The 22,788-nt window shown below is 38.0% G+C and overlaps 1 protein-coding gene across 2 annotated transcripts in view; it reads left to right on the forward strand.

The window, feature by feature from the left end:
• Positions 1 to 22,788, forward strand: part of LOC102463045 (transcription initiation factor TFIID subunit 4-like) — a 274,989-nt gene that overhangs the window by 47,940 nt on the left and 204,261 nt on the right. The window contains exons 7-9 of one of the 2 annotated variants that reach the window (XM_075940091.1): positions 1,694 to 1,951; positions 10,387 to 10,489; positions 14,025 to 14,139. In XM_075940091.1, the coding sequence (XP_075796206.1) occupies positions 1,694 to 1,951; positions 10,387 to 10,489; positions 14,025 to 14,139 (476 nt within the window). Of the gene's footprint in view, positions 1 to 1,693; positions 1,952 to 10,383; positions 10,490 to 14,024; positions 14,140 to 22,788 lie in introns of both variants that reach the window. The other variant, XM_075940090.1, reaches the window with a different exon arrangement.

The raw sequence follows: 22,788 nt of genomic DNA on the forward strand, positions 1-22,788 counted from the left end.
GGAATGACGCAGTGTTTGGTAGAGCAGTTTTTCAGGCAGCAGCTCAGTGACTTCTGATCCCTTCTCCAGGTAAACTGTTTGGGAGTCACCAGTTGGAATGCACATGAGCAATCGCTTGAAGAGGAAAAACCAGTTACCTACTTTTTGTAACTGTTCTTCGAGATGTGTTGCTCATGTCCAATCCAAATCCCACCTGCCTCCCCTCTGTTGGAGTATTTCGTCAGGAAGGAACTGAAGGGGCTGGGAATTGGCAGAACCCTATATTCTGCAGCATGAATGTGCCACCCCAAGGGGCCTCCCTGCCGACCCGACAGGCACCTATGTGGGAAAAACCCTCCAACAACCATGTATGCGGTGCACACGCACACTCCTATTGGAATGGACATAAGCAACACATCTCGAAGAACAACAGTTATGAAAGATAGGTAACTGTATTTACTTAAAGCTTCTCTGGAATATGGGCAAGACTCACCTATAACAAGGAACATCTGGGGAAATATAAAATGTGGTATCTCATGTGATTGATTGTTGTACTCTAAAATTAGCACATGCAGTTAAATTTTGCTTGTCTTCCATATTTAAAACATTGACTTCTAGCTGCTTGCTTATGAGAGGATAGCAAGCAGAATTTGGTGCGTTGATGCTCAACATTAGCTCTTATATGTAAAACATATGTTTTGTTGTTCACCCACATCCCAGTTATCATGGTTTTCTATTTTTCTCCCTACTTGCAATCTGCCAATTTAAGGCAGATTTTTTTCTCTCATTTTTAAATTCTTCCTTCCCTGCTCCTTTTCTTTTCCTTTCTTATCTTCTAGGATACTGGTTACTCTTCTTACTCTCTTCCCTGCTTCCCTTCTTCACCCATCTCTGCAAAAATTGTTTAAGTTTTAACTTCTTTCCTTTCTTTGAAGTCATTTCTTGGCAACAACAATTACGTTTTTAAATAAAAAACAGAAGCTAAAAGTGACTACAGCCTGGGGTAAGCACTGCAAAAGCCTGCAGCTGTTTAGAGGAGCACTTCAAAAGATTATTTTAAAAGTAAAAAGTTTATTCATAAAATACAGTGTACTCTTTTAGAACTTTGAACCTGTCTGAACACAAAGCACACACTAGCACACTTTTTTAATGGTCAGTACAGTACACCAGTAATAATATGGTAAACAACTGTTACCCTTAGACACCAACAATTAAATCTTCTTGCTTTAAGTACTCTGTGGGGAGAGGTATCTTGCCGTAGTACATGGAGGGATGCAGCTTACTTCTGCCAGCACGCAGTGTGAATGAAGTTCATTCCTGTCCTTCTTTTTCCCCACGCACTTTTTGCTCTTCCCAGGATCTAAACCCAGGCTTTAGGTAATCCTAATGGGTTGCTGGTTTGGGGATTTTACTCCCCAGTGTGTTGGGATTAGGAAAGATCATAATCTAGTCCACCATGTTGACAGAATTTAAAATCAGTAACTTGTGATGGGATCCAGATTGAATTTTCTCTCTTCATATAAAATATGAATAATGTTAAAATGTATAGGTTCATTTCTCTTGAAGTGCTAGACAGGTCATACTACTGGTTTTAAAGATTTATGCTTTCCAGCGTATGTATGCATTTCAAAAACAGACTTTTTTCTGATGATTTGGTAAATTTGATTTTTCCCCCAATTCTTTCTTTCTTTTTTGTTTTGTTTTTTATATACAGAAAAGTCTGCCGGCATTGAGACAGTCTTTATTGAATAGCCAACATTCGGTTTTGCAAGGACAGCCATCTCAGCAGCTGCTTCAACAAACCAAGCTATCACAAGTTATACCTCAACCTGCCTCTGGAAGTATTTCCTCTAGTGTCACAACTCAGACAGTAGGAATAAAGCAACCAAACAACATTTGCACAGTCTCTTTATCAAATACAGTGCAGCCTCCTCAGGTTAAACTAGTACAGTCAAATCAGAGTTCTCAACTGGTAGGTACTGAAACATAATGGAAAACTTCTAAATAGGCTGAATAGTGGTTTTAAAGTTACATTTTATTTCAATGATTACATTGTAATTTGTGAATACTTTTGTTTTTTATTTTTTTCTTTCTGATATAGTATATTACGTACAGATCCTACAAAGATTTATGCACATGCTCACCTGTACTATGAGTAGTCCAATTATTTTTTAATGGAAGTGCTGACATTGTGTAAAGCTAAGGATGTGCATAAGTCCTTGCAGGATCAGGGCCTTTATTTCTGGCACATAGAGATTTTTATATAGTTTTATATAGCAGATACTTACCTAATTATAGCAGTACAAGAGAGCTAGCTTTTTAAGACTTATAGGAAAAATTAAGATTTTAAAGATGATCACATGATCAGTGTTATATTATTCTACTTGGATTAGATTTTAATTTGCATTAAAATGAAAAATTTGGGGTCCCATTTTAAATTCTTCTGTACATTTTTAATTAGAAAACTATGTCAAAGAAAATAATTTTACTGTACCAATCAGCTTGTTCTAGCCACAATACCAACATCTTATTCCTCACCCTTGCTTACACTGAATCATATCCTGCTACATGCACACAGTCCCATTGATTTCGATTCACTGTAGATAAGGTGGTACCATTAGTATGTAGCTGAGGTGGGCAAACGTTTTGCCCAAAGTCTACATCAGGTTATGGAAATTGTATGAAGGGCCATTTATGCACACAAAATTAAACTTGGAGTGAGGTTATGAGTGCAGGCTCCAGGTTGGGGCAGGAGGTTGGAATGCAGGGGTGGTGTGGGGGCTCTGTGGGGCCAAGTGTAAGGGGTTTGGGATGGGAGAGTGGGGACTCTGGAACCGAGTGATTCTGAGGATAGGAGGGGGCTCTGGGCTGGAGTAGATAGAGGGTTGGAGAGCAGGATAGGGGGGTATGAAGGCTTTGACTGGAAGTGCAGGCTCTGGGGTGGGTCTGGGGATGAGGAGTTTGGGATGCAGGAGTTCCTGGAAGCAGTGGCATTTCCCCCCTTATATCCTCAGGTATAGCCCCCCTTATATCCTGAGGTTGGCTTTGTGCACTGCCCTCCCTCTCCTCATCCAAAGGCACCACCCCTGCAGCTCCCATTAGCTGCAGTTTCCACAGTACACATGGAGCAGGGTAAGCCCCTAGCCTCAGTCCCCAGTGGGAGATCAGGGGCTGGATTAAAATGGCTGATGGGCTGGATGCACCCACGGGCCATAATTTGCCTGCCCTTGGTATATGAATATATAGCCCTGTATATGCATTTTTTTTAATTTGGAAAAAGGCTAAGTCTAATGATATGGCAGTCCATTCTTGACTTTCTTAACCACTCTTGTGAAATGGTAAAAAGTATTTCTTTGTTTGCAGGTCACATGTATGTGTGAGTATAGTACACAACTTTGGTTTAAAAATTAAGATGAGCAAATTTGAATGTATTATCTTAAGCTGATGGAATTGTGCCTTATCAGGATTCTAAAATGCAAGTATACATCACGAGAACTTGTTACTCACATGGCTGTTCCTTGAAACAGTAGGCTCAGGAAAGGAAATAGTTGGGAAGGGGGAAAATCTATTTAAAATGTTTAACTTTAAATAGCTTATTTAATTAAAAAATAACAATGCAAATTTTTTCAATGCCCATTAGAGCCCCATGTCATTTAGCTAGTACATGTGCTTTGCAAAGCAGTGAAATCACTAACATTTAAAATCTAAAATAATTATTTTATAGTAGAAGTAGCAAAGTGAACATGAAGTTCTTTAGATGCTAAGATAGTTGACCTTATCTTTTATAGTAAACATGAGACATGTAGATGTGATCTTGAATTTGGACTTAGCTGCTGTTGCTCTTTTCTCTTAACCCATTTGAATTCCCTCCTCTCTGATAAAGAAAATCTTTTCCAGAATGTTGTATTTAGTCTAAAATGGTACAGAGTATGGATATGACTGTTTAACTGGTTAATTAGTTAGCTTCACCCTTAATGGGTGAGGCTTACCTGTTAAGGTTAACGGGTGGGGGCTGCTCCAACCCTGCAAGGGGTCCACCATGGACAGGGGTTGCTCCAAGTTTAGAGCAATGCCCCACTTGCCTTCCCTTTAATTGGTTAACCGTTAACTAATTTATTTAACCAGTTAACCAATTAAACAGGATTTTACTTCTTCAGTACAGAGTAGCAATATGACTGCCTGCTTAGTCCTTTGTTAATGTATTCTGTTCTTACTGCTTCATTTCCAATCAAATGTATCATAGTTGACAACTTAAAAAGTGCCCTGTTTTAAGGAATGGTTGGGAGAGCCATGCAATATGACAGTTTTGTACTGTTTTGAATTGGTGAAGTGATTGCTTTTAGGTACGTGTTTTAATCTCATTTGGAGATATGAAATGATTGCTGTAGTCTCAGGAAATAGCAATAGCTGCAATGGCAGAAGGTTGCCTCCTGACTTGCCAGGAAAAGTGGGCTTTAAGGACTACTACACGATGGAAGTACATTTAGAAAACATATAGAAAAGTTTTATTATACAGGTCGTATCTCCCTTTACGGGGATTCCCTTGTCCAGAAACATCCATGGTTCTGGCACCGGCAAGTGTGTGTGTGTGTGTGTGTGTGTGTGTGTGTGTGTGTGGAGAGAGAGAGAGAGTGTGTGTGTGTGTGTGTGTGTGTGTGTGTGTGTGTGTGTGTGTGTAAAAAACCGGGCAGCAGCGGCTATGGAGCCAGGTGGCTCTGGCCCCAGCCATGGAGCCAGGCAGCTGCTGAATTCTGCCCCAGCTGAGCAGCTCTGGCCATGGAACCAGGAGGATGTGGAGCTCCACCCTGGCAGCAGCAGGACCGGCAACATCTAGAGAGTCCCGGGGGGCAGGGGCTGGAGCCCTAATCTGGTGTCAGCACAGACCAGGAGGAGAGGGACCTTCCCTGGTCCAGCAAGTCCTCTCATTCAGGACAAGTCAGGTTCTGAGGGTGCCAGACTAGGTCCAATCTATATAAAGAATAGCTGTATATAAATCTGTTCTTCTGTCTGTTGTTAGCAGTATGACTGATTAACTGAACTGAACTTCTGGCTAACGAAAGCCCTACGATATTGCCCAGATTGTGCTATATTGGCTAAGTCAGTATCTAACAACACATATTCTATTGGGTTATCTAGGTTACCGCAACTACCACTGTTCCAATTAGACAAACACCGTTGCATCTTCAATACCATTGTATGGTAACTATTAATAAAATTGACCTTTAAGTGGTGACCCCTGTACACTGTTCACAGTAGTCTGTATACTGGCCGAGGTGAATTAGTGGGCCCAGGGCTAGAGGAAGTGTGTGTGGGGGGGGCTTCCTCACCACTTCCACTTGCAGCCCCCTCACCTTTCCCCTCCATGCTCCTGCCAAGAAAATGGGATTGGAGTGTTGGGGGCTTGCCCTGTCCTACCTGGCATTCCTGGTGGAGAGTGGGGTCAAGGTGTGGGGTCTTTCCCTGCTCTGCCTGCCTGGTGCTCCTCCTGGGAAGCAGGTTGGTGTGTGGGGACTTCCCCCACTCCTCTGGCATTTTTCCCAGTTGGTCAAGGCCTCTTTGGCCCAGTGACTAATCTGCCACGGCTTACTGGAATAATATTTGCTCTGAAATATTTCTTAACCACTATGCCAACCTTGGGAATGCTTCTAAGTCAGTGTAATAATGGGAAATTAGAAGTAAAATATTTTGACTTTTCTTTTGTCCGACTACTCTACTGAAATCTTTAGTTTTGAGTCTTTACTGTTGATCTGGTGGATCCTGAATGTATTTTGGAGATATAGTGGACACCACTCTCCTCTACTTTCTGTTTGGAGGACAGCTGGGATGGGCCATTAGGTATCTAATGGTTTAAAGGAAGATTAGAGGAAGCTCACCGAAGGCAATAAAACGTGGCTTGTATTAATGAACCAATGGATAAAGGTTCTGTCTCTGAACTATATGAACATGTAATAAATTTGAAATGCAAATAATCAGTGCACAGTAGATTTAAAAGACATTAATACAGAAAGAAGCTAAGACATGACAATGGACAGGAAATTTGATAAATATTTCGAATGAAAGCCAGGAGTAAAAAGGCAAATGTGAGTTTGGTACTACAATGTTATGGACCATTGTTGTGGCCTTTATCCACCAATGGTGGCACTTCCCTAAAAATACAAAGTAGTTTGAGATACCTTCATATACAAAAATCAGAAAATTAAATAGAACCTGGAAATAACAAAAATAGTAATTGATACAGATTTATGAGGAAAGAATAAGAGAATTGAGCAAAATATAGCTTGGTCAAACAGTGACAAAAGGTGAACATGAAAAATGTTTTCAAATATTTTAAGGGTTTAAACATTAAAGTAGGGTAATGAATTATTTAGAATGATCCAAAGGAGTATAAAATAGGATCAAAAGGATAAAATTAAGCAAAGTAGTATTTAGTCTGAATATAAAGAAAAATATCCTTACCGTGAGATCCGTTACTAGATTGTGGAATAATCTTCCAAAGAGGCAGTGAATGTCCCATTGCTTGAAATGGTTAAGACTAGAGAATATGTTATAGAAAACAATCTTTCAGTGAGAGAGGACTTACGTGACCTAATAAGGTTTTTTTTCCATTTTTTGACTTCACTGATTTTTGAAAGATTGTATCTAGAAACTCAATATTGGTCATGGTGGAGAAAAAGAACCATATGATTTATTTTATTTTTCCTTTTTTAATGTGAGGAGAGGAAAAACAATTGCCCATGCAATTTTACAAGTATCATTTTTGAGGCAAGAGTTGTAAAAGTTTGGCCCTGGATAGCAATATTAATATTAAATATGGAATCTAAACCCACCAAAGCAAGACAGAAGTGAGTTAATGCTACCAGATTACATGATGGCTAAGGTTTGATATGACATTTATCTTCAGGAGTGAATAGATTGATAAATCACAAGTGGCATAGCCACAAGTGAGTTAGCAAGTGTTTACTCATGAGTGAAGATAAATGTCATATTGGACTATAGCCATTCTGTATTGTGTGCATATACAAGTTAAGTGGCTTATTTATATTGTCCACAATATTTTTTCAGTTGTGAGAAAAATAAAAAATACCCAGCAGAGAATGTTGTTGTCAGAATTGTATTCTTTCTAGTGTGTTTGTTTCCTAAGCTGTTGTCTTTATTGCAATGTTTTGCATTCAGTTGTGTGAAAACATTGTTTGTGCAGTATGCTGAGGTGCTTTTGTGTGAGACTTGCTTTAATGCACAAAGGGCTGGATTAAAACCTTACAACCCTGGCCAAGTAAGGGACTAACATACAACCCCTTAATTTTTTCCACTTTCTACCCCAGCATTTTTAGGCTCTTTTTATACTGTCTATCCCATGTGTGAGTTTCCATAGAGAATTATCTGTTCTCTTGACCCTCTTCTCCATTTTTATTGTTCCTATTGCCCCACATCTTTTCTCTCTCTTTGTGTTAAGCAACTGTCAGTATTTGCCTTGTCTTTGGTATCAGACCACCTCAGCTTTTTAAAATCTGTGACTTCAAAGAATAGTAAAATGTTTCAGGGAAAGAAAGCATGTATTAATAACATCAGAGAGAAGAAGAGTTTACCTGCTATCACCAGAAAAAAAAATAGTTTGAAAGCATATTGTGAATATGGTGGCTAGAGAGAGATGTGGTTGAGACAAATTAGCCTTTCTGCCTTTCAAATCAGAGTTCCTTATGGCATTGTGGACGATTATCTTCCTGCCTATTAAAACACTCCTGGGATGCCTCCTGGGATGAGGTTTACCTGGGTGGTCGACAAATACCTTTGATGTCGACACCCGTGCGTCCAGACTATCGCGCTGAGCCGACAAACAGCTAATCAGCTGTTTGTCGGCTCAGCGCGGCAGCCATGTAAATTTAAATGAAGTGGCGATTATTTAAATCGCCGCTTCATTTTCCTATGTCTGGTAGCCTAATCTACATGCCTCTGGCGACAGAGGCATGTAGTCTAGACGTACCCTTAGTCTACATGTAGTGGCAGTTTTTCCTTTGCATCAAGATGTATTTTGAATTCAGTTATCCTTTTCTTAATATTTTCAGTTACTGAGCTCTTTTTCTTCTATGTTGTATTTTCTACCTTCAAGTATCTACCATCATAGATGCTCATATGATGATCATCTTTAATGACTTTTCCCTATTTACTCATTACCTTTCTTGGTTCATCCAAATGCTTTAAAGATGGAAGTGTTTCTCTTGGGCAAGAAGAGCATTCCCAAATACATCTACCTGCGCTATCTCCTAGCTTAATAGATTCATCCTTTTTTTCCTTCTGTGTCCTTTACATTGAACTTTCTTGATCCCTCCCATTTTTCCTGTGTTTGCAAGTTCATTCCCCCCATAACATTGCTTATATACACAGTTATGATGATTCCTCATCCATGCATGCCTTTGTCTCTTTAAATTGATAATGACCTTCCACTTTTCTAAATTACAACATATATGGAATGCTGCTGCCTATTTTTGCTCACCTACAAAGAAACATAATATATCATGCCCATCTTTATACTCCTCTACTGGCTCCTCATTAAATTCAGGATACAATTCAGAATTGCCCCCCATGTTTTGAATACACCATGGTCTTGCCTCCGTGTATCCTACCAGCTGTATGATGTAGGAGGCTTTTGTTCCATTTCTGGTGCTGGAAACTACTGCCATTCCTTCTTAGTCTATTTTCAAAACTAATTTGAAGACATATTTTCTTATTTTCTCTGTATTTTATAATACTGCAAAATTCCCTTTTAAGTTTGGGATTTGGCCTGTGTAGGTTTCAGATGTTCTGGGGAACAAATCATAAGAATAATGCTGATCAGCCAAACAAAAATTCATTGTCTCCTGTTTGATCTGTGTAACACATAAGTTAGGTTGTAATATGCTTTGTAGTATAGTCATCCTGCAGGAAATGTTTAATGATTTTGTATGAGAAAGAGAGGTACTGCATTCACTTTAAAGAATGTCAATTACTGTGACTGTTGTATGAGTAAAGCTCTGTCTAGATATAAAAAGTGTATCCTCATCTGCAAAAATGATCCATGGATATCTGCAAATTTGCAAGGGTTCTACATACAAAATTGGTGTCTGCATCTGTGGCCACAAAAATGAGCCCCAGATATCTTCATTCACATCTGGATACTTGCGGATATAAAGCGGATATTCATGGATTTGCAGGGTTTTGTATATAAGTTGTGATATGTTCAGGACCCTGAGTTGTCTGTATAGCTTTATCTTGAACCAATTAGTTTATTTGTGGATTTCTTCTCCTTCTGAGAGAGCCGTATACACTTGATAGGCTGCTGTTTTACATGTGTACTACCCTGTTGCTGATACTATGAACATGTATTTTGGTATACTTGAGATGTGATCCTTGCAGATTTTGTTATTTTATTTATAAGGAGTTGAAAAGTTCCTATCCTATTCTGACTTAATTGACAATTTCAATAAGGTGATAGGCTTTGGCTCAAGATTAACTGAAGCAACACAATTCTCTGATTTTAAAAATAAATGATACAAGTTGAAAGCTGCCTGTCACTATAAAAAAAATCCCGGTTTCCCATTTGTGCATGTCTGATTGCAGGTCTTGCATAACCACTTGATGAGATTTAACTTTTAATATTTATTAAAAATGCTTAGGTGTACTAACAAAAATAGTAAAAAATGAAAAAACCTATGAAGCTGTAGATGAACAACAGTGAAATTAGTGACCAGTATGAAGATTTTCTAAACTGTTTTTTCTTCTTAGTAAAATTTTATTCAAATATAAAATTCTAGGATTTTTATTTTAAATCTCACACATATGAAATACAATATTTTTAGATCAAGAAAATGACTTTTTTTTGCCAAAGAATATATGTGGATTATTCTTTTTCAGAAACATACTGCTGACATATGTACATGTGCACACACAAGCACTACATAAATAGGACTTTTGTCTTCACCTGGCTGTGCTTTAGAGACCCACATGCTTATATTTCAGGTCGAACCTCTCTAGTCTGGCACTTTCTGGTTCAGCAACATCTATGATTCGGCATGATTTTATTTAGCCAGATGTCCATTTACCATGGATGTGGCCAAGTTTCCTGCAGTCCCATAAAGTTGTTTACAGCCACCAGTCCTGGTTCTCAGTGTTCGGTGTTGTTATTTAGCTCTAATTTACCCCTAACTGTCCTCTAAGAGCCCAGTAAACAGTGGAAGTGTTGGTAATGCTGCTAGACAATATTGACCTCCTGTGGTCCAGCAAATTCTCTTGCTCGGCATTGGTCAGGTCCCAAAGATGCCAAACTAGGGAGATTCAACCTGTAGTAATTATACCTGTTAATATATATATAATATATCATGTGTGTTTGTGTATAGAGTATAATGTAAGTATACTTTTTTTTAATAATAGCAGATTATCCAGTCAACATCTGCTCAAACTGTGAAACGAAACCCTGCTTGCCAGACTACCCAGATTAGGATGCCAGTGGTAATAACTCAGACCATTAGACCACAAGGTATGGGTTTAAATGTTCTAGTGAGATTATATTACATTGTATGAATTTCATTGTAATTTTATTATAAAGTAGTAGCATGGGGAAAACTCAGTGTTGACATTGGCAGGCTTGACATTACCTTTTACTTTCTTACTGGCTGAAAATGCATGTTTTCACTATATAATTTTAACATTTTTCAGACTGATATACTTACCTTTTGTGATTACAAATTTAGGGCCACATGTTAAATTGCCTAGGTTTCACTCAGCAGTTTCTTTTGTGACAGTCCCAATGAAGTGAGGACTTTGGTTTCCTATATTTTTGTTATATGACTTTTTCTTTTGGTGTGGGAAAGAGTTTTTTTGCCTGAGAATGCTTCAGTTTAATCTTCCTGCTTTCTCTCTCAACCTTGAGACCACATATTTTAGCCACTATCTTTCCAGATGAAGAGGAACAGGTAGTACCCTCTTGGAGAAATATTTTAGCTATATGCCTATCATCTGCTACCAAAGTCACTTTTTTGTGATGTCAAAGACTGCCACATGCAGAATGCCTAGCCACAACCAGTCTGGTATATAAGAGACTTTGGGTATTGGACCCTGAATGTTCCTTACAGCTGTACAAAGGTAGATAAATGGACTAGCTTTTTCTTGCCCCCTTCTTCTCCCTAGAAGTTCTTGTAGATTACTGGTTCCTCACGGTTATATGTATGTGTTCCCCTGCACGTCTTTATTACGTGTCTTTTTAAATTTCATTTCTGTTTACAGTTGGCAAATGTCTTTTCGGATGTAGGCAGTCAGATAATTGAAGATTTGTAATGGGATACAGAACGTGTCATCTTAAGGTCTTCAGTCTGAATCCAGTCTAGTTTAGGAATGTACAAATTCATTATTGTCTGTCTATTGATGAGTTGTTTGGTCTCCCTGTTCCTCACGGGAAAGTATATACCTCACAAACTTGCCATTACAGTTAGTACCAGTTCACGCTCTTAAGTGGCCATTCTCTTCAGAGAGGCTAAGTGTTGCATGAGTATGGAGACTGATCTATTGTTTCACACTTGGGTCTGCTTTTTCTAGTCAGGGTTGAAGTGAGTTTATTTCTTAAGAGAGGTATTGTTGGATTGACAACACGGGCACTAAAATCCTAAATGTATTAACATATAAGATTATTTAATATGCCATGGGAGTATAAGCTTTCACACCTGGAATCCTCATTGGTGTGCCTTAATATGAGAAGGTTAATCTGATTTCTGGGCCCCGTCAGTGATTGGCCTCTGTGCTGAGAATGCCAACAGTAGTGCTAATGGTGGTAGAAATGTGCATGGTGTGGACATATCTCTGTTAAGGCACATTTATTTCATGTAGTTGATTGATTGGCCATCAGATGGTAATGGTTTAATTCATAATCTTGCCTAAAGAATAATTCTTAGCATTTATACTCCTCTATATGATATGAGCATTGTTATCTCTGTTTACAGGCTTGTCTTCACACAAGTTATACTGCTTTAACTATCTCAGTATAACTAAAACCGTACAACCCAGTAAACACAGTTATGCTGATATAAGAGAGTCTTACATTGTATAAGACATTCCCTCCTCATACAGTAGTATGTATACCAGTACAAACTACCTTTACCCTCATAGAACTGGATCCACTCTAGAGAGTTGTTTCACTTGAGATTTACCAGTATAGTTAAAGCAGTACAACTTCTCAGTGTAAGACTGTCAAGCATCTTTATACTTATGTAACTGTGTCCATGTGATAGGCTGTACCGTATACTTGTAAGTAAAAATGCATACCCTTTACTGAAGTATTTACACCAGTATAAATGTGTGTGAATGAGACCAGGCAGCTGGGGAAACTGAGCTAGTGGAGGGAAGGATAAAGTAACTTGCCAGGCTACACAATGAATCATTGGTAGAGTCAGGATTAGAACCAGGTACCTATTCACTCCTAATTTCTGGCTCATTCCTCCATACCTTATTGCCTATGCTTAAATCATGACCTCAAGAGGAAGGACTATGTCTGTGTCTCTTGAGGTATCCAGTTCAACAGCTGATCCTGATTTACGAAAGTTATTGCAAATTATGTTGAGCTGCCTCCTAAAATAGAGCTATCAGTATCAAGGTTTCTGTTTTTGCTGTGGGCCTTGCAACCAAAAAGTATGCAACATAGGGAATTATTGCTTAGATACATACAGTAGCTGTTTACAATAGAAAGGGAAGTAAACATTATCCCAGATATCAAACCCCACTTTTAAATATGTTCTGTCAGATCCATTTGAGAAAATTCATATTCATAGGGTGAAGGCAAGTGGAATTAAATTCTCTATATACACTTTAGCTATGACAATTTATATTTGTTTAGGTTGATTTCAGGAAACTAAAAGATTGAGTTACTGCATTGGTTTTATTTCTGTAATATTCTTTGATTAAAGTTAAACATGCATAGAAAAATCAAACTATTGTTGCTAATTAACTTTGGATGAACATTACTACTGTTTCATTACTTTATTTCTAACAGCATACACTAAATCTGTTACATCTTGCCAGAGCTATTGCATCTTTTTTATTATTAATGCTCCTTTGAGTCTCCTGAACAGAAATAGTACATGCTGAACTATGTTAATTTTTCTTCTGTTTCATTCATTATCCCATACTTTCCAGTTCACTCAGTGAAATGTCTTCTAATTAGTTTATCTGAAATAGATGCATGAATTGACCAACTAAAGGATTGATGCTATTTGTGTCATCTCATGGATCTTCAATATGTCAGTTACAATGTTCATTCCCTGGATCTAGAAATTGAGGGCCAAAATCTTACTGTGGATTTTCCAAGATTGAGGCACCATACAGAGGTTGCTGTAGTGCACAATACTCTGAAGGATTGAACAAAAACTGTCAAATAAGTTTTGTTTTGAGAACTCAGACTGGAGTTGAACAAAGATCTTAGAATTAAAAACAAAGTTGTCCTCAGCCAAGGCAAACCCTTTTGTTACAGAAAAGCATCTGTTGTAAAATAATTTATTAGTTCAGCTAACTATGCTTCCTCCCCTTGCTCCCTCTGATACAGAGGTAGTGGGGAAGGGGGAGTCCGTGTAGTAGATAAGATTAACTGATAAGCCCAGGCTTATCAGTTAATCGTATATTTGACTACACATTGATATCCTTAGTACCACTTTCTTACCCTTTTTAACAAGAAGCTATTTCAATTATTGTTTGCTTATTTTGTGCAAATCACACACACACACATACACATATATGAGCAGGTTATTGATAGTTTCAAACATATTTATTGCTATTAAGTGTATTTTAGCCAGCTATGGACAATGGTTTGCTGTATTAGAATCTTCAATTTTTCATAAGTAAACGTTGAAAAAAGTTAATATTCACCTTTATTTTTAAAATTGTTCTCTCCTTCAGCAGTGGAACCTTTAAAAATAACAACTTGCTTTTGTTTGCAATTTAGAGACAGTTAAATTTAGTTCCTGGACAGAAGGTTCTTTGATGTAAATTGTCTGAGACAGCTCATAATAACATTGCTTGGTGTTTTTCAGGCACAGTAGGGAAGGCACCAACAATACAAGCCAGCCAAAGTCCTGAGGGCTTTGTTGTTCAGGTCTCTGCAAATCAGAAAAACAAGCTGAATGACCCTGGAGGTGGATCTTTCAGGTAAAAACAAAAAATAACAACAACAATCCCCTTCTCCCCCTCCCACAATTTAAAATGGATTTAACACCAGAGGGCAGTATTTTACAATAATTCCTAGATTTACCATGTCCTTTGATTGGATGGCAATCTGTTTATTCCTTTTTTTAAAAAGGATTTCAGATTTTTTCCTCCAACGCAGTTTTTTAATATTTCATAAACCTTCCAAAACACTGTTGTGAATAGGAATTATTCTCTTAGTAGAGGAAACTATGTAGATGAGGTTTTCATAAGTGTGCAATGCAGCTATTTTATGAATCAGATTTTAACGCTCATAGGAGATGTACCTTGTTGAGATAATCCTAACTGTGACAGCAGGGCATACTGTATTTAGATAGGCTTGTGCAGCTCAGCTGCAGGTATGAAGCCTAGGGGAAATGCTGTTCTTTAGAACTGACAAGAGAAACTCCATTGTGTGATTTGTTTGTGAGGCACAACTTGGGGCATTCTTTGGGTTCCTATAGTGGTTAGGAGCTGCAGAAGTTCAGCTCAGTAGCATGGGTTTATTGAGCTGCAGTTGGGCTTATTGAACTGCTATGCCTGTTACTTTGAATACACATCAAACTTTCATTAACATTATTTTGCATTCTATTTTTTGAACATTTTAATACTTGTAGTGGAAAATGGATGTTATATTTTATTGCTTTTATCTTCTTCCCACCTTCATTTTAAATTGGTTGCTTGTTTGAAATGCATTTTAATTCCTTTTAAAATATTACCCTTTTCCCTATTTATTTGCTAAAATAAGAAATTATTCTTAGACTGTCACATTCTTCCTTTAGGATACTTGCTTTGATCTGACCTCATCAAACTAGTAATTAATTGACAAGCTTAGACTTTTACAGGTAGAGTTAAAGAGAATTTGTAGCATGTTGTGAAATATCTCTGCTCTGAGGCATGTCAGCATTGCAACTAATAGTGGTAGTACTTAGTATTAATCGAGATGCAAAATCATTCAATTTTATATTTTCAAATGCTTTTGCCTCCCACTGAGTATTTAAATGATTTAAAATGTAGTTGGGTTCAATTGTACAGTCTTAATAAATATTTTTTGTGTTAGTAAGCAACATAGACATTTATTCTTCTTTAGCATGGCTTTCAATTTTACATACACCAAAAGGGACAGCATTTTTTGTTACTGGATGTTGTAAATTGTGCCAGGATTGATTCTTTCATTCACTTAGTTTATATGTAGAATATATTAGGTTAGTTGGGATTGTTAATTTTCCCTAGAGGAGAAGCAAATGCTCAAGGCACTGATTGATAAATCAATAAATCTTTAGTGAGTTTGGTAAATAAGCTGTCAAGATTGTATGTCATTTTTCCTCTAGAGAACAAATTTAGTCAGAATCAATGTGTTTGTTTCCTTGCATTGTTTTCTTGTTCAAAATAGCAAGACACAATGCTGTATTTAAATAAATCCATAAAATCGCAAGGATTTATTAAACAGCAGTAAAGATCAAGTTTTTTCTTGATATTGTAACAAAGAATTCTGTTGTTTGAATATTTGCATTTCAACCCCTAACCTCTCCTGAGGACAAATAGATGTCTGACTATTAAGCCTAAAGGCACAGAGCTGGAAATCAGTATTAATCCTCTGAATGCTGACTAGTTTTCCTCAACATTCCCAGCGTGTGTGAAGAATGTGTTTATAGCCAGAAGGCAAACTGGCATCTAAGCAGAGCAAAAATATGAAAAATAGTTGTGTTATGTATAAATTCATTTTACCCTTGGTGCTTTATTATTGCATATTTGTTTCATTATTTCATACTCTTTCTTTAAAATAACTTACTTTAGTTTTTCACTCATGGGAAAAGGGCTGGTCACTAGTAATAGAAATGGGAACTTTGTTTTTCTAGACATTTTATTTTAATAATGTAAATACTAAGTCTATCGTATCTTATTAAACTATTTTTTCTGATATATATTGTTTACTGAAGGCACATGTGAATAGAGCATTTCACAAATGGTAGTTTAGAATTCAATGTTGACAATAATTACTTTGTTAAAAGTTAGATTCATAATGCATTGTTGGTGCTCTGTAGTTAAGATGTAAGTTAATTTTCCTTTATAAAACCAGTTGTTAATCCCCTATCTTCTCCAAAATAAAATCCCCACATGACTTCATATGTTATTTTATTTTGTGGGTAAAAACTTATTCTAGCTAAAATTTGTCAGGGAAAATTGTGAACTACCCCATTCATGCATGTGGGGTTGTTAACTGTGATGACATCTAGAGATGAACATGTACATGGCAGTCTTGTTTACAATTTCTCGATTGCCATAGGAGGGCTCCAGTCTTCCTTGGAGGCTTCTAGACTACCAAAGTACCAAAAATATAATAGTACTAGAAGATTTACCTGGCATTGCTCAGGTCCTTTATTCAGTTTTTGGAAAATAAAATGAAAATGTACATACATTTGTGCATTCATTTAAATCATTGCTCTGGGGTGGGCTTGGGAATGAAGGATTCAGTACACGGTCTATCCCGAGGAGAGGAGAGTACCACAGCGCTCTCTCATTGCAGCAGAGTGGGACCAGGTAAAAAGTGCTTCTCCATGGCTGCTGCAGCTCCAGTGGACTCAGCTGAGTCAGGTGCAGGTTTGTCTAGTCCCTGTGCACTTTCCCCTTGCTCCATGACGAAGGGGAACAGCCAGCTCCTTTCACCTGGCTGCAACAATCCCATACAAATGTGGGGTGGAGGGAATCTTCAGCCCTCCCTGTCCTTCGTAAAGGACAATTGAAAGGTGGGAGGCTGAGGACTGAGGCAGTCCCAGACGAAGTGGGGAAAGTATATATAAATTCCTTTGATAGCTAGATTTGTAAATTGGGATGATAAATGGCTAACTACCATGACAAATGTTTGAAGTTGCAAAAAATGATTCCATAGCTTATCTTATGTTTACATTTGCACATTGAGCATGGTTTAAATTTTGTTTTGTTTGCATAATATAGTGAATAATATAGTGAATCTTCCCAAATTTTCAGCACTTATTCTTTGACTATAGAATGAATTTTCCGAAAATCTGTTTTTTTTTTAACTTTTGTACTTTAGGAGTGATAATATTGTTGACTTGAAAATAACTGTGTTAGATAGGTAGGGTATTACTGTTATTGGATGGTTGAGTATCATGACAGTGGACTAATGCTTGCAGGATGGGCATGAATATATGCCCTGTCTTTGTTTTACGGGCTCTTAGGTGTTTGAGGTGTGAAGAAATATTCCCAAACAATATCAAACCTAAATCAAACTAGTATTTGATGTGGAAATAAATGTATTAAGACCCCACTTAACACTGATTTCTGTGACATGCTACTCCCCACTCCCTCGTAACTTGACACACATCTATTTGTTCATGGATCCTGTTTTCAAACCAGATGAATTCATTGTTCATATCAAAGCCTGCATAAATTATGTTGTGAATAATTGTTTGAGGACAGTTATTAGTGGAGAGAGTAATGCTTGATTGGATAAATACGTTGTAATTAAATATTTTTGTTTATGAATAGAATTTTTCAGGCTATGAGTGCCTAAAGTTCTTTTTGTTATTTAATAGCTAATAATCTCAAGATATATCTGTAACCATAATAATACAATTTACAGGTGAGCTTGTTATACCTATAAGACATATTCGAGTCTTTTTCAAGGGAAAAAGGCAATATGCCACGTTTATTGCAAATAACGTATAGAAATCGGCATATGCATTCACACACGTACACGTAAGTCCTGTAGCTGGTGTCATAATTACCAGTCTTATTGGTGCTCATCCCAGCCTAGTGACCAAAAGAGCTGGGTTCTGTCAGCCACAGTTTGATGCTCCAAAGTTGTCTTCAAAAGACTAACCCAAAACTTCATGGCATGGCTATACACCCCATTTTTATGGTTGTAAGTCCCAACTTTTGCTTTAAAGTCCTCAATTCTGCCCCCTTTGGCCATCCTGAATTTGACCCATGCCTGAGTTCACGCCTTCTTGTTAGCCATTCTAACCCTCTGATGCTGAAGTCTTCTCTCTCTTGACAGAAGCAGGCAGGATTTCTTACAAGCTTACAAAATTTTTAAAAAAAAATTAAACAATTTCTTACTAATTTATAATACCAAATACCAAATATATTTTAATACCTAGCAGCTCCTATAAACTAAACTTATTAAACAAAATCTATATAACTACATAAAACAAAGCTTATTGAACTACTACGATGTGTCAGGCCTACAAGTTTTACTCACAATATAGTAATACAAAACAATACCCAATAAAAGTAAATTGGAAGTTGGTTCTTAATCTGCTACTTTAGATTATTTTAGACATGACCCAGAAAATGCCAGGCCACTTCCCTTAAGGACAGATTAAGCATCCCTATATGGATCCTAAAGAATAGTGAAAAACCTGGTAAGCATTTTTTTTCTTTTTCGTTTATCTATTTGCTGAGGACTGTAATCTGGTTTGGGATATAAACACAAGACTCCCATTGATATCAGTGGAAACTGCTTGTAATCCCAACCCATAATATGGCCCTTAGTATGTCTAATAATCAAGGGCCAGTTTGTGGCCAATCCTGTGCACTAGCGCAAGAAAATAGAAGAAGCATCAGGGATCCCCTTACTCAAGCAATGAACAACCAAGATTAGTAAGTGGGCCACATGAGTGGCCTTCCTTCATCTCAGTGTTCCTCTGGAGCCCCACACTTGTCTGCTCCACCCACTCTTTCCCAGCACATTCAGAGTACCATGAATCCACCTATTTGCGCTCTGTCCCTGCACCTCACCCTTACTCCCAGAGCTTGAAAAGCTGCAAACAGCTGATTCGCAGCATTCCAGTTCTGGGAGGGAGCGGGAGGAGTGGGGACAGAGTGTAAATCAGCAGATTTGTAGTGCTTTGAAAGTGCTGGGAGGGGAGGAGTAGGAAGTGTGAGACTCCAGTGCCCTAGTGCGTGAGAGGTACATGGGGGAGGGAGGGAGGCCCAGTTCTCCTGAGCTGCAGGTTGCCCACCACTGCCTTACTCCCTTGTGCTGTTGCACTGTACCACCACTCCAGTGGGGAAACAAGATGTATAGAGCCATTACGTTTCTCACTTGTCTAGGTGGAGCCTTGGCCCTGCTTTCAGAGTACCTGTGAAATAGCGTATTGGGGAACGTACACTGTGGCTGACAGAGAGCTGTGGGGAGATGAGGAGAGTGATTGTGACTGAGACAAATTCTTCCTCCTGGGCTGCTTCAGGAACAATGTTATCAACACACTAAGGATCTAGTTCCACATTTTGTGTTTAAAATTCTTGTAGTTAACCTTTATGCTTGTTATCTCAATGTTTTTTGTCAATCAATTATAGTGTCCTGAAATTTGTGGCTGAGTTATGAACAATAATTGTCCTAGTTGTTTACTCTTTGCATGTGAAAAACTGAAGTATCTCTGTTCTTTCTCTACAAAACATTCTTCACCTTCTCAGATATTTTAAGATATTGGTATTGTATACCCTGTTTTTTTCTTAATGAAAAATAATTTAAAGCAGGATTATGGTAACTTTACTCACAATGGATATCTTGCTTCACTGAGTACAGCAGGACATAAGAATGGCCATCTAGCCCAGTAGCCTGTTTGCAGACAGTGGCTAGCACCAGGTGCCCCAGAGGGGGTGGACCGAAGACAATGATCAAGAGATTTGTCTCCTTCCATCCTTCTCCAGCCTCTGACAAACAGAGGCCAGGGACACCATTTCTATCCCCTGGCTAATAGCCTTTTATGGACCTAACCTCCATAAAATTATCTAGTTTCTCTTTAAACTCTGTTATTGTCCTATCCTTCTCTGGCAAGGAGTTCCACAGGTTGACTACGCGCTGTGTGAAGAAGAACTTTCTTTTATTAGTTTTAAACCTGCTATCCATTAACTTCATTTGGTGACCTCTAGTTCTTCTATTATGGGAACTAATAAATAACTTTTCTTTATTTACTCTCTCCACACCACTTATAATTTTATATACCTTTATCATATCTCCCCTAGTCTCCTCTTTTCTAAACTGAAAAGTCCCAGTCGCTTTAACCTCTCTTCATATGGGACCCGTTCCAAACCCCTAATCATTTTAGTTGCCCTTTTCTGAGGCCAAAATATCTTTTTTGAGGTGAGGAGACTACATCTGTACACAGTATTCAAGATGTGGGCGTATCATAGTTTTATACAGGGGCAGTAAGATATTCTTTGTCTTATTTTCTATCCCTTTCTTAATAATTCCTAACATCCTATTTGCCTTTTTGACCGCCGCTACACAGTGTGTGGACGTTTTCAGAGAATTGTCCACGATAACTCCAAGATCTCTTTCCTGATTTGTCCAAATTAGCCCCCATCATACTGTACGTATAGTTAGGGTTATTTTTTCCAACGTGCATTACTTTATATTTATCCACATTAAATTTCATTTGCCATTTTGTTGCCCAATCACTCAGTTTGGTGAGATCTTTTTGAAGTTCTTTACAGTCTGCTTCTGTCTTGACTATCTTAAACAGTTTAGTATCATCCGCAAACTTTACTACCTCACTGCTTACCGCTTTCTCCAGATCATTTATGAATAAATTGAACAGGATTGGTCTCAGGACTGACCCTTGGGGGACAGCACTAGTTATCCCTCTCCATTCTGAAAATTTACCATTTATTTCTACCCTTTGTTTCCTGTCTTTTAACTAGTTCTCAGTCCATGAAAGGACCTTCCCTCTTATCCCATGACAATGTAATTTACACAAGAGCCTTTGGTAAGGGACCTTGTCAAAGGCTTACTGAAAATTTAAGTATACTATATCTACTGGATCCCCCTTGTCCGCATGTTTGTTAACCCCTTCAAAGAACTCTAATAGATTAGTAAGACATGATTTCTCTTTACAGAAACCATGTTGACTTTTGCCCAACAAATTATGTTCTTCTACATGCCTGACAATTTTATTCTTTACTATTATTTCGACTAATTTGTCCGGTACTGAAGTTAGACTTGCTAGTCTGTAATTGCCAAGATCACCTCTAGAGCCCTTTTAAAATATTGGTGTCACGTTAGCTACCATCCAGTCATTCGGTACGGAAGCCAATTTAAAGGATAGGTTACAAACCACAGATAATAGTTCAGCAATTTTCCATTTGAGTTCTTTTAGAACCCTTGGGTGAATGTCATCTGGTCCTGGTGATTTGTTAACATTAAGTTTTTCTATTTGTTCCAAAACCTCCTCTAATGACACTTCAATCCAGGACAGCTCCTCAGATTCATCACCCACAAAGGATGGTGCAGATTTGGGAATCTCCCTAACATCCTCAGCCGTGAAGACTGAAGCAAAGAAATCATGTAGTTTCTCCGCAATGGCTTTCTCGTCCTTGATTGCTCCTTTTATATCTCGATTGTCTAGGGGACCCACTGGTTTTTTAGCAGGCTTCCTGCTTCTAATGTACTTAAAAAACATTTTGCTATTTCTTTTTCAGTTTTTGGCTAGCTGTTCCTCAAAATCTTTTTTTGCTTTTCTTATTACATTTTTATACTTGATTTGACAGTGTTTATGTTCCTTTCTATTTATCTCACTAGGACTGGACTTCCACTTCGTGAAAGATGCCTTTTTTGTCCCTCACTGCTTCTTTTACAAGCTGGTTAAGCCACAGTAACTCTTTTTTAGGTCTCTTTACTATGTTTTTTTAATTTGGGGTATACATTTAATTTGGGCCTTTAAAAAGTTTCCATGCAGCTTGCAGGGATTTGGCTCTAGTCACTGTGCCTTTTAATTTCTGTTTAACTAACCTCCTCATTTTTGTGTAATTCCCCTTTTTGAAATTAAAAGCCAGAGTGCTGGACTGCTGAGGTGTTCTTCCCACCAAAGGAATGTTAAATGTTGTTATATTATGGTCACTATTCCCAAGCGGTCCTGTAATGGTTATCTCCTGGACCTGATCCTGCGCTCCACTCAGGACTAAATCGAGAATTGCCTCTCCCCTTGTGGCTTCCTGTACTAGCTGCTCCAAGAAGCAGTCTTTTAAGCCATTGAGAAATTTTATCTCTCCTTCTCTTCCTTAGGTGACATGTATCCAGTCAATATGGGGATAATTAAAATCTCCCATTATTATAGAGTTCTTTATTTTGGTAGCTTCTCTAATCTCCCTCAGCATTTCAATGTCAGTATTGCTGTCCTGGTCAGGTGGTCGATAATATATCCCTACTGCTAAATTCTTATTATTGGAGCATGGAATTACTATCCATGGCGATTCTATTGAACATGTTCATTCATTTAATATTTTTATTTAATTTGATTCTACATTATCTTTCACATACAGTGCCACTCCGCCACCCACACAGCCCGCTCTATCCTTCGATATATTTTATATCCCGGTATGATTGTGTCCCACAGATTTTTCTCATTCCACCAGGTTTCAGTGATGCCTATTATGTCAATCTCCTCCTTTAATACGAGGTATTCTTGTTTACCCATCTTATTAGTCAGACTCCTAGCATTTGTGTAGAAGCACTTTAAAAATTTGCCACTGTTTATTTGTCTTCCCTTCCCTGATGCATTGGCTTCCTTTATATGCGGTTGTTTGTCTGCTCTGGCCCATGGTTTGTCCTCTCCCGTCCTCTCTTTCTGACTACAGCTTAGAGAA

This window comes from Pelodiscus sinensis, chromosome 12 (assembly GCF_049634645.1).
Source record: "Pelodiscus sinensis isolate JC-2024 chromosome 12, ASM4963464v1, whole genome shotgun sequence".
Lineage (NCBI taxonomy): Eukaryota > Metazoa > Chordata > Testudines > Trionychidae > Pelodiscus > Pelodiscus sinensis.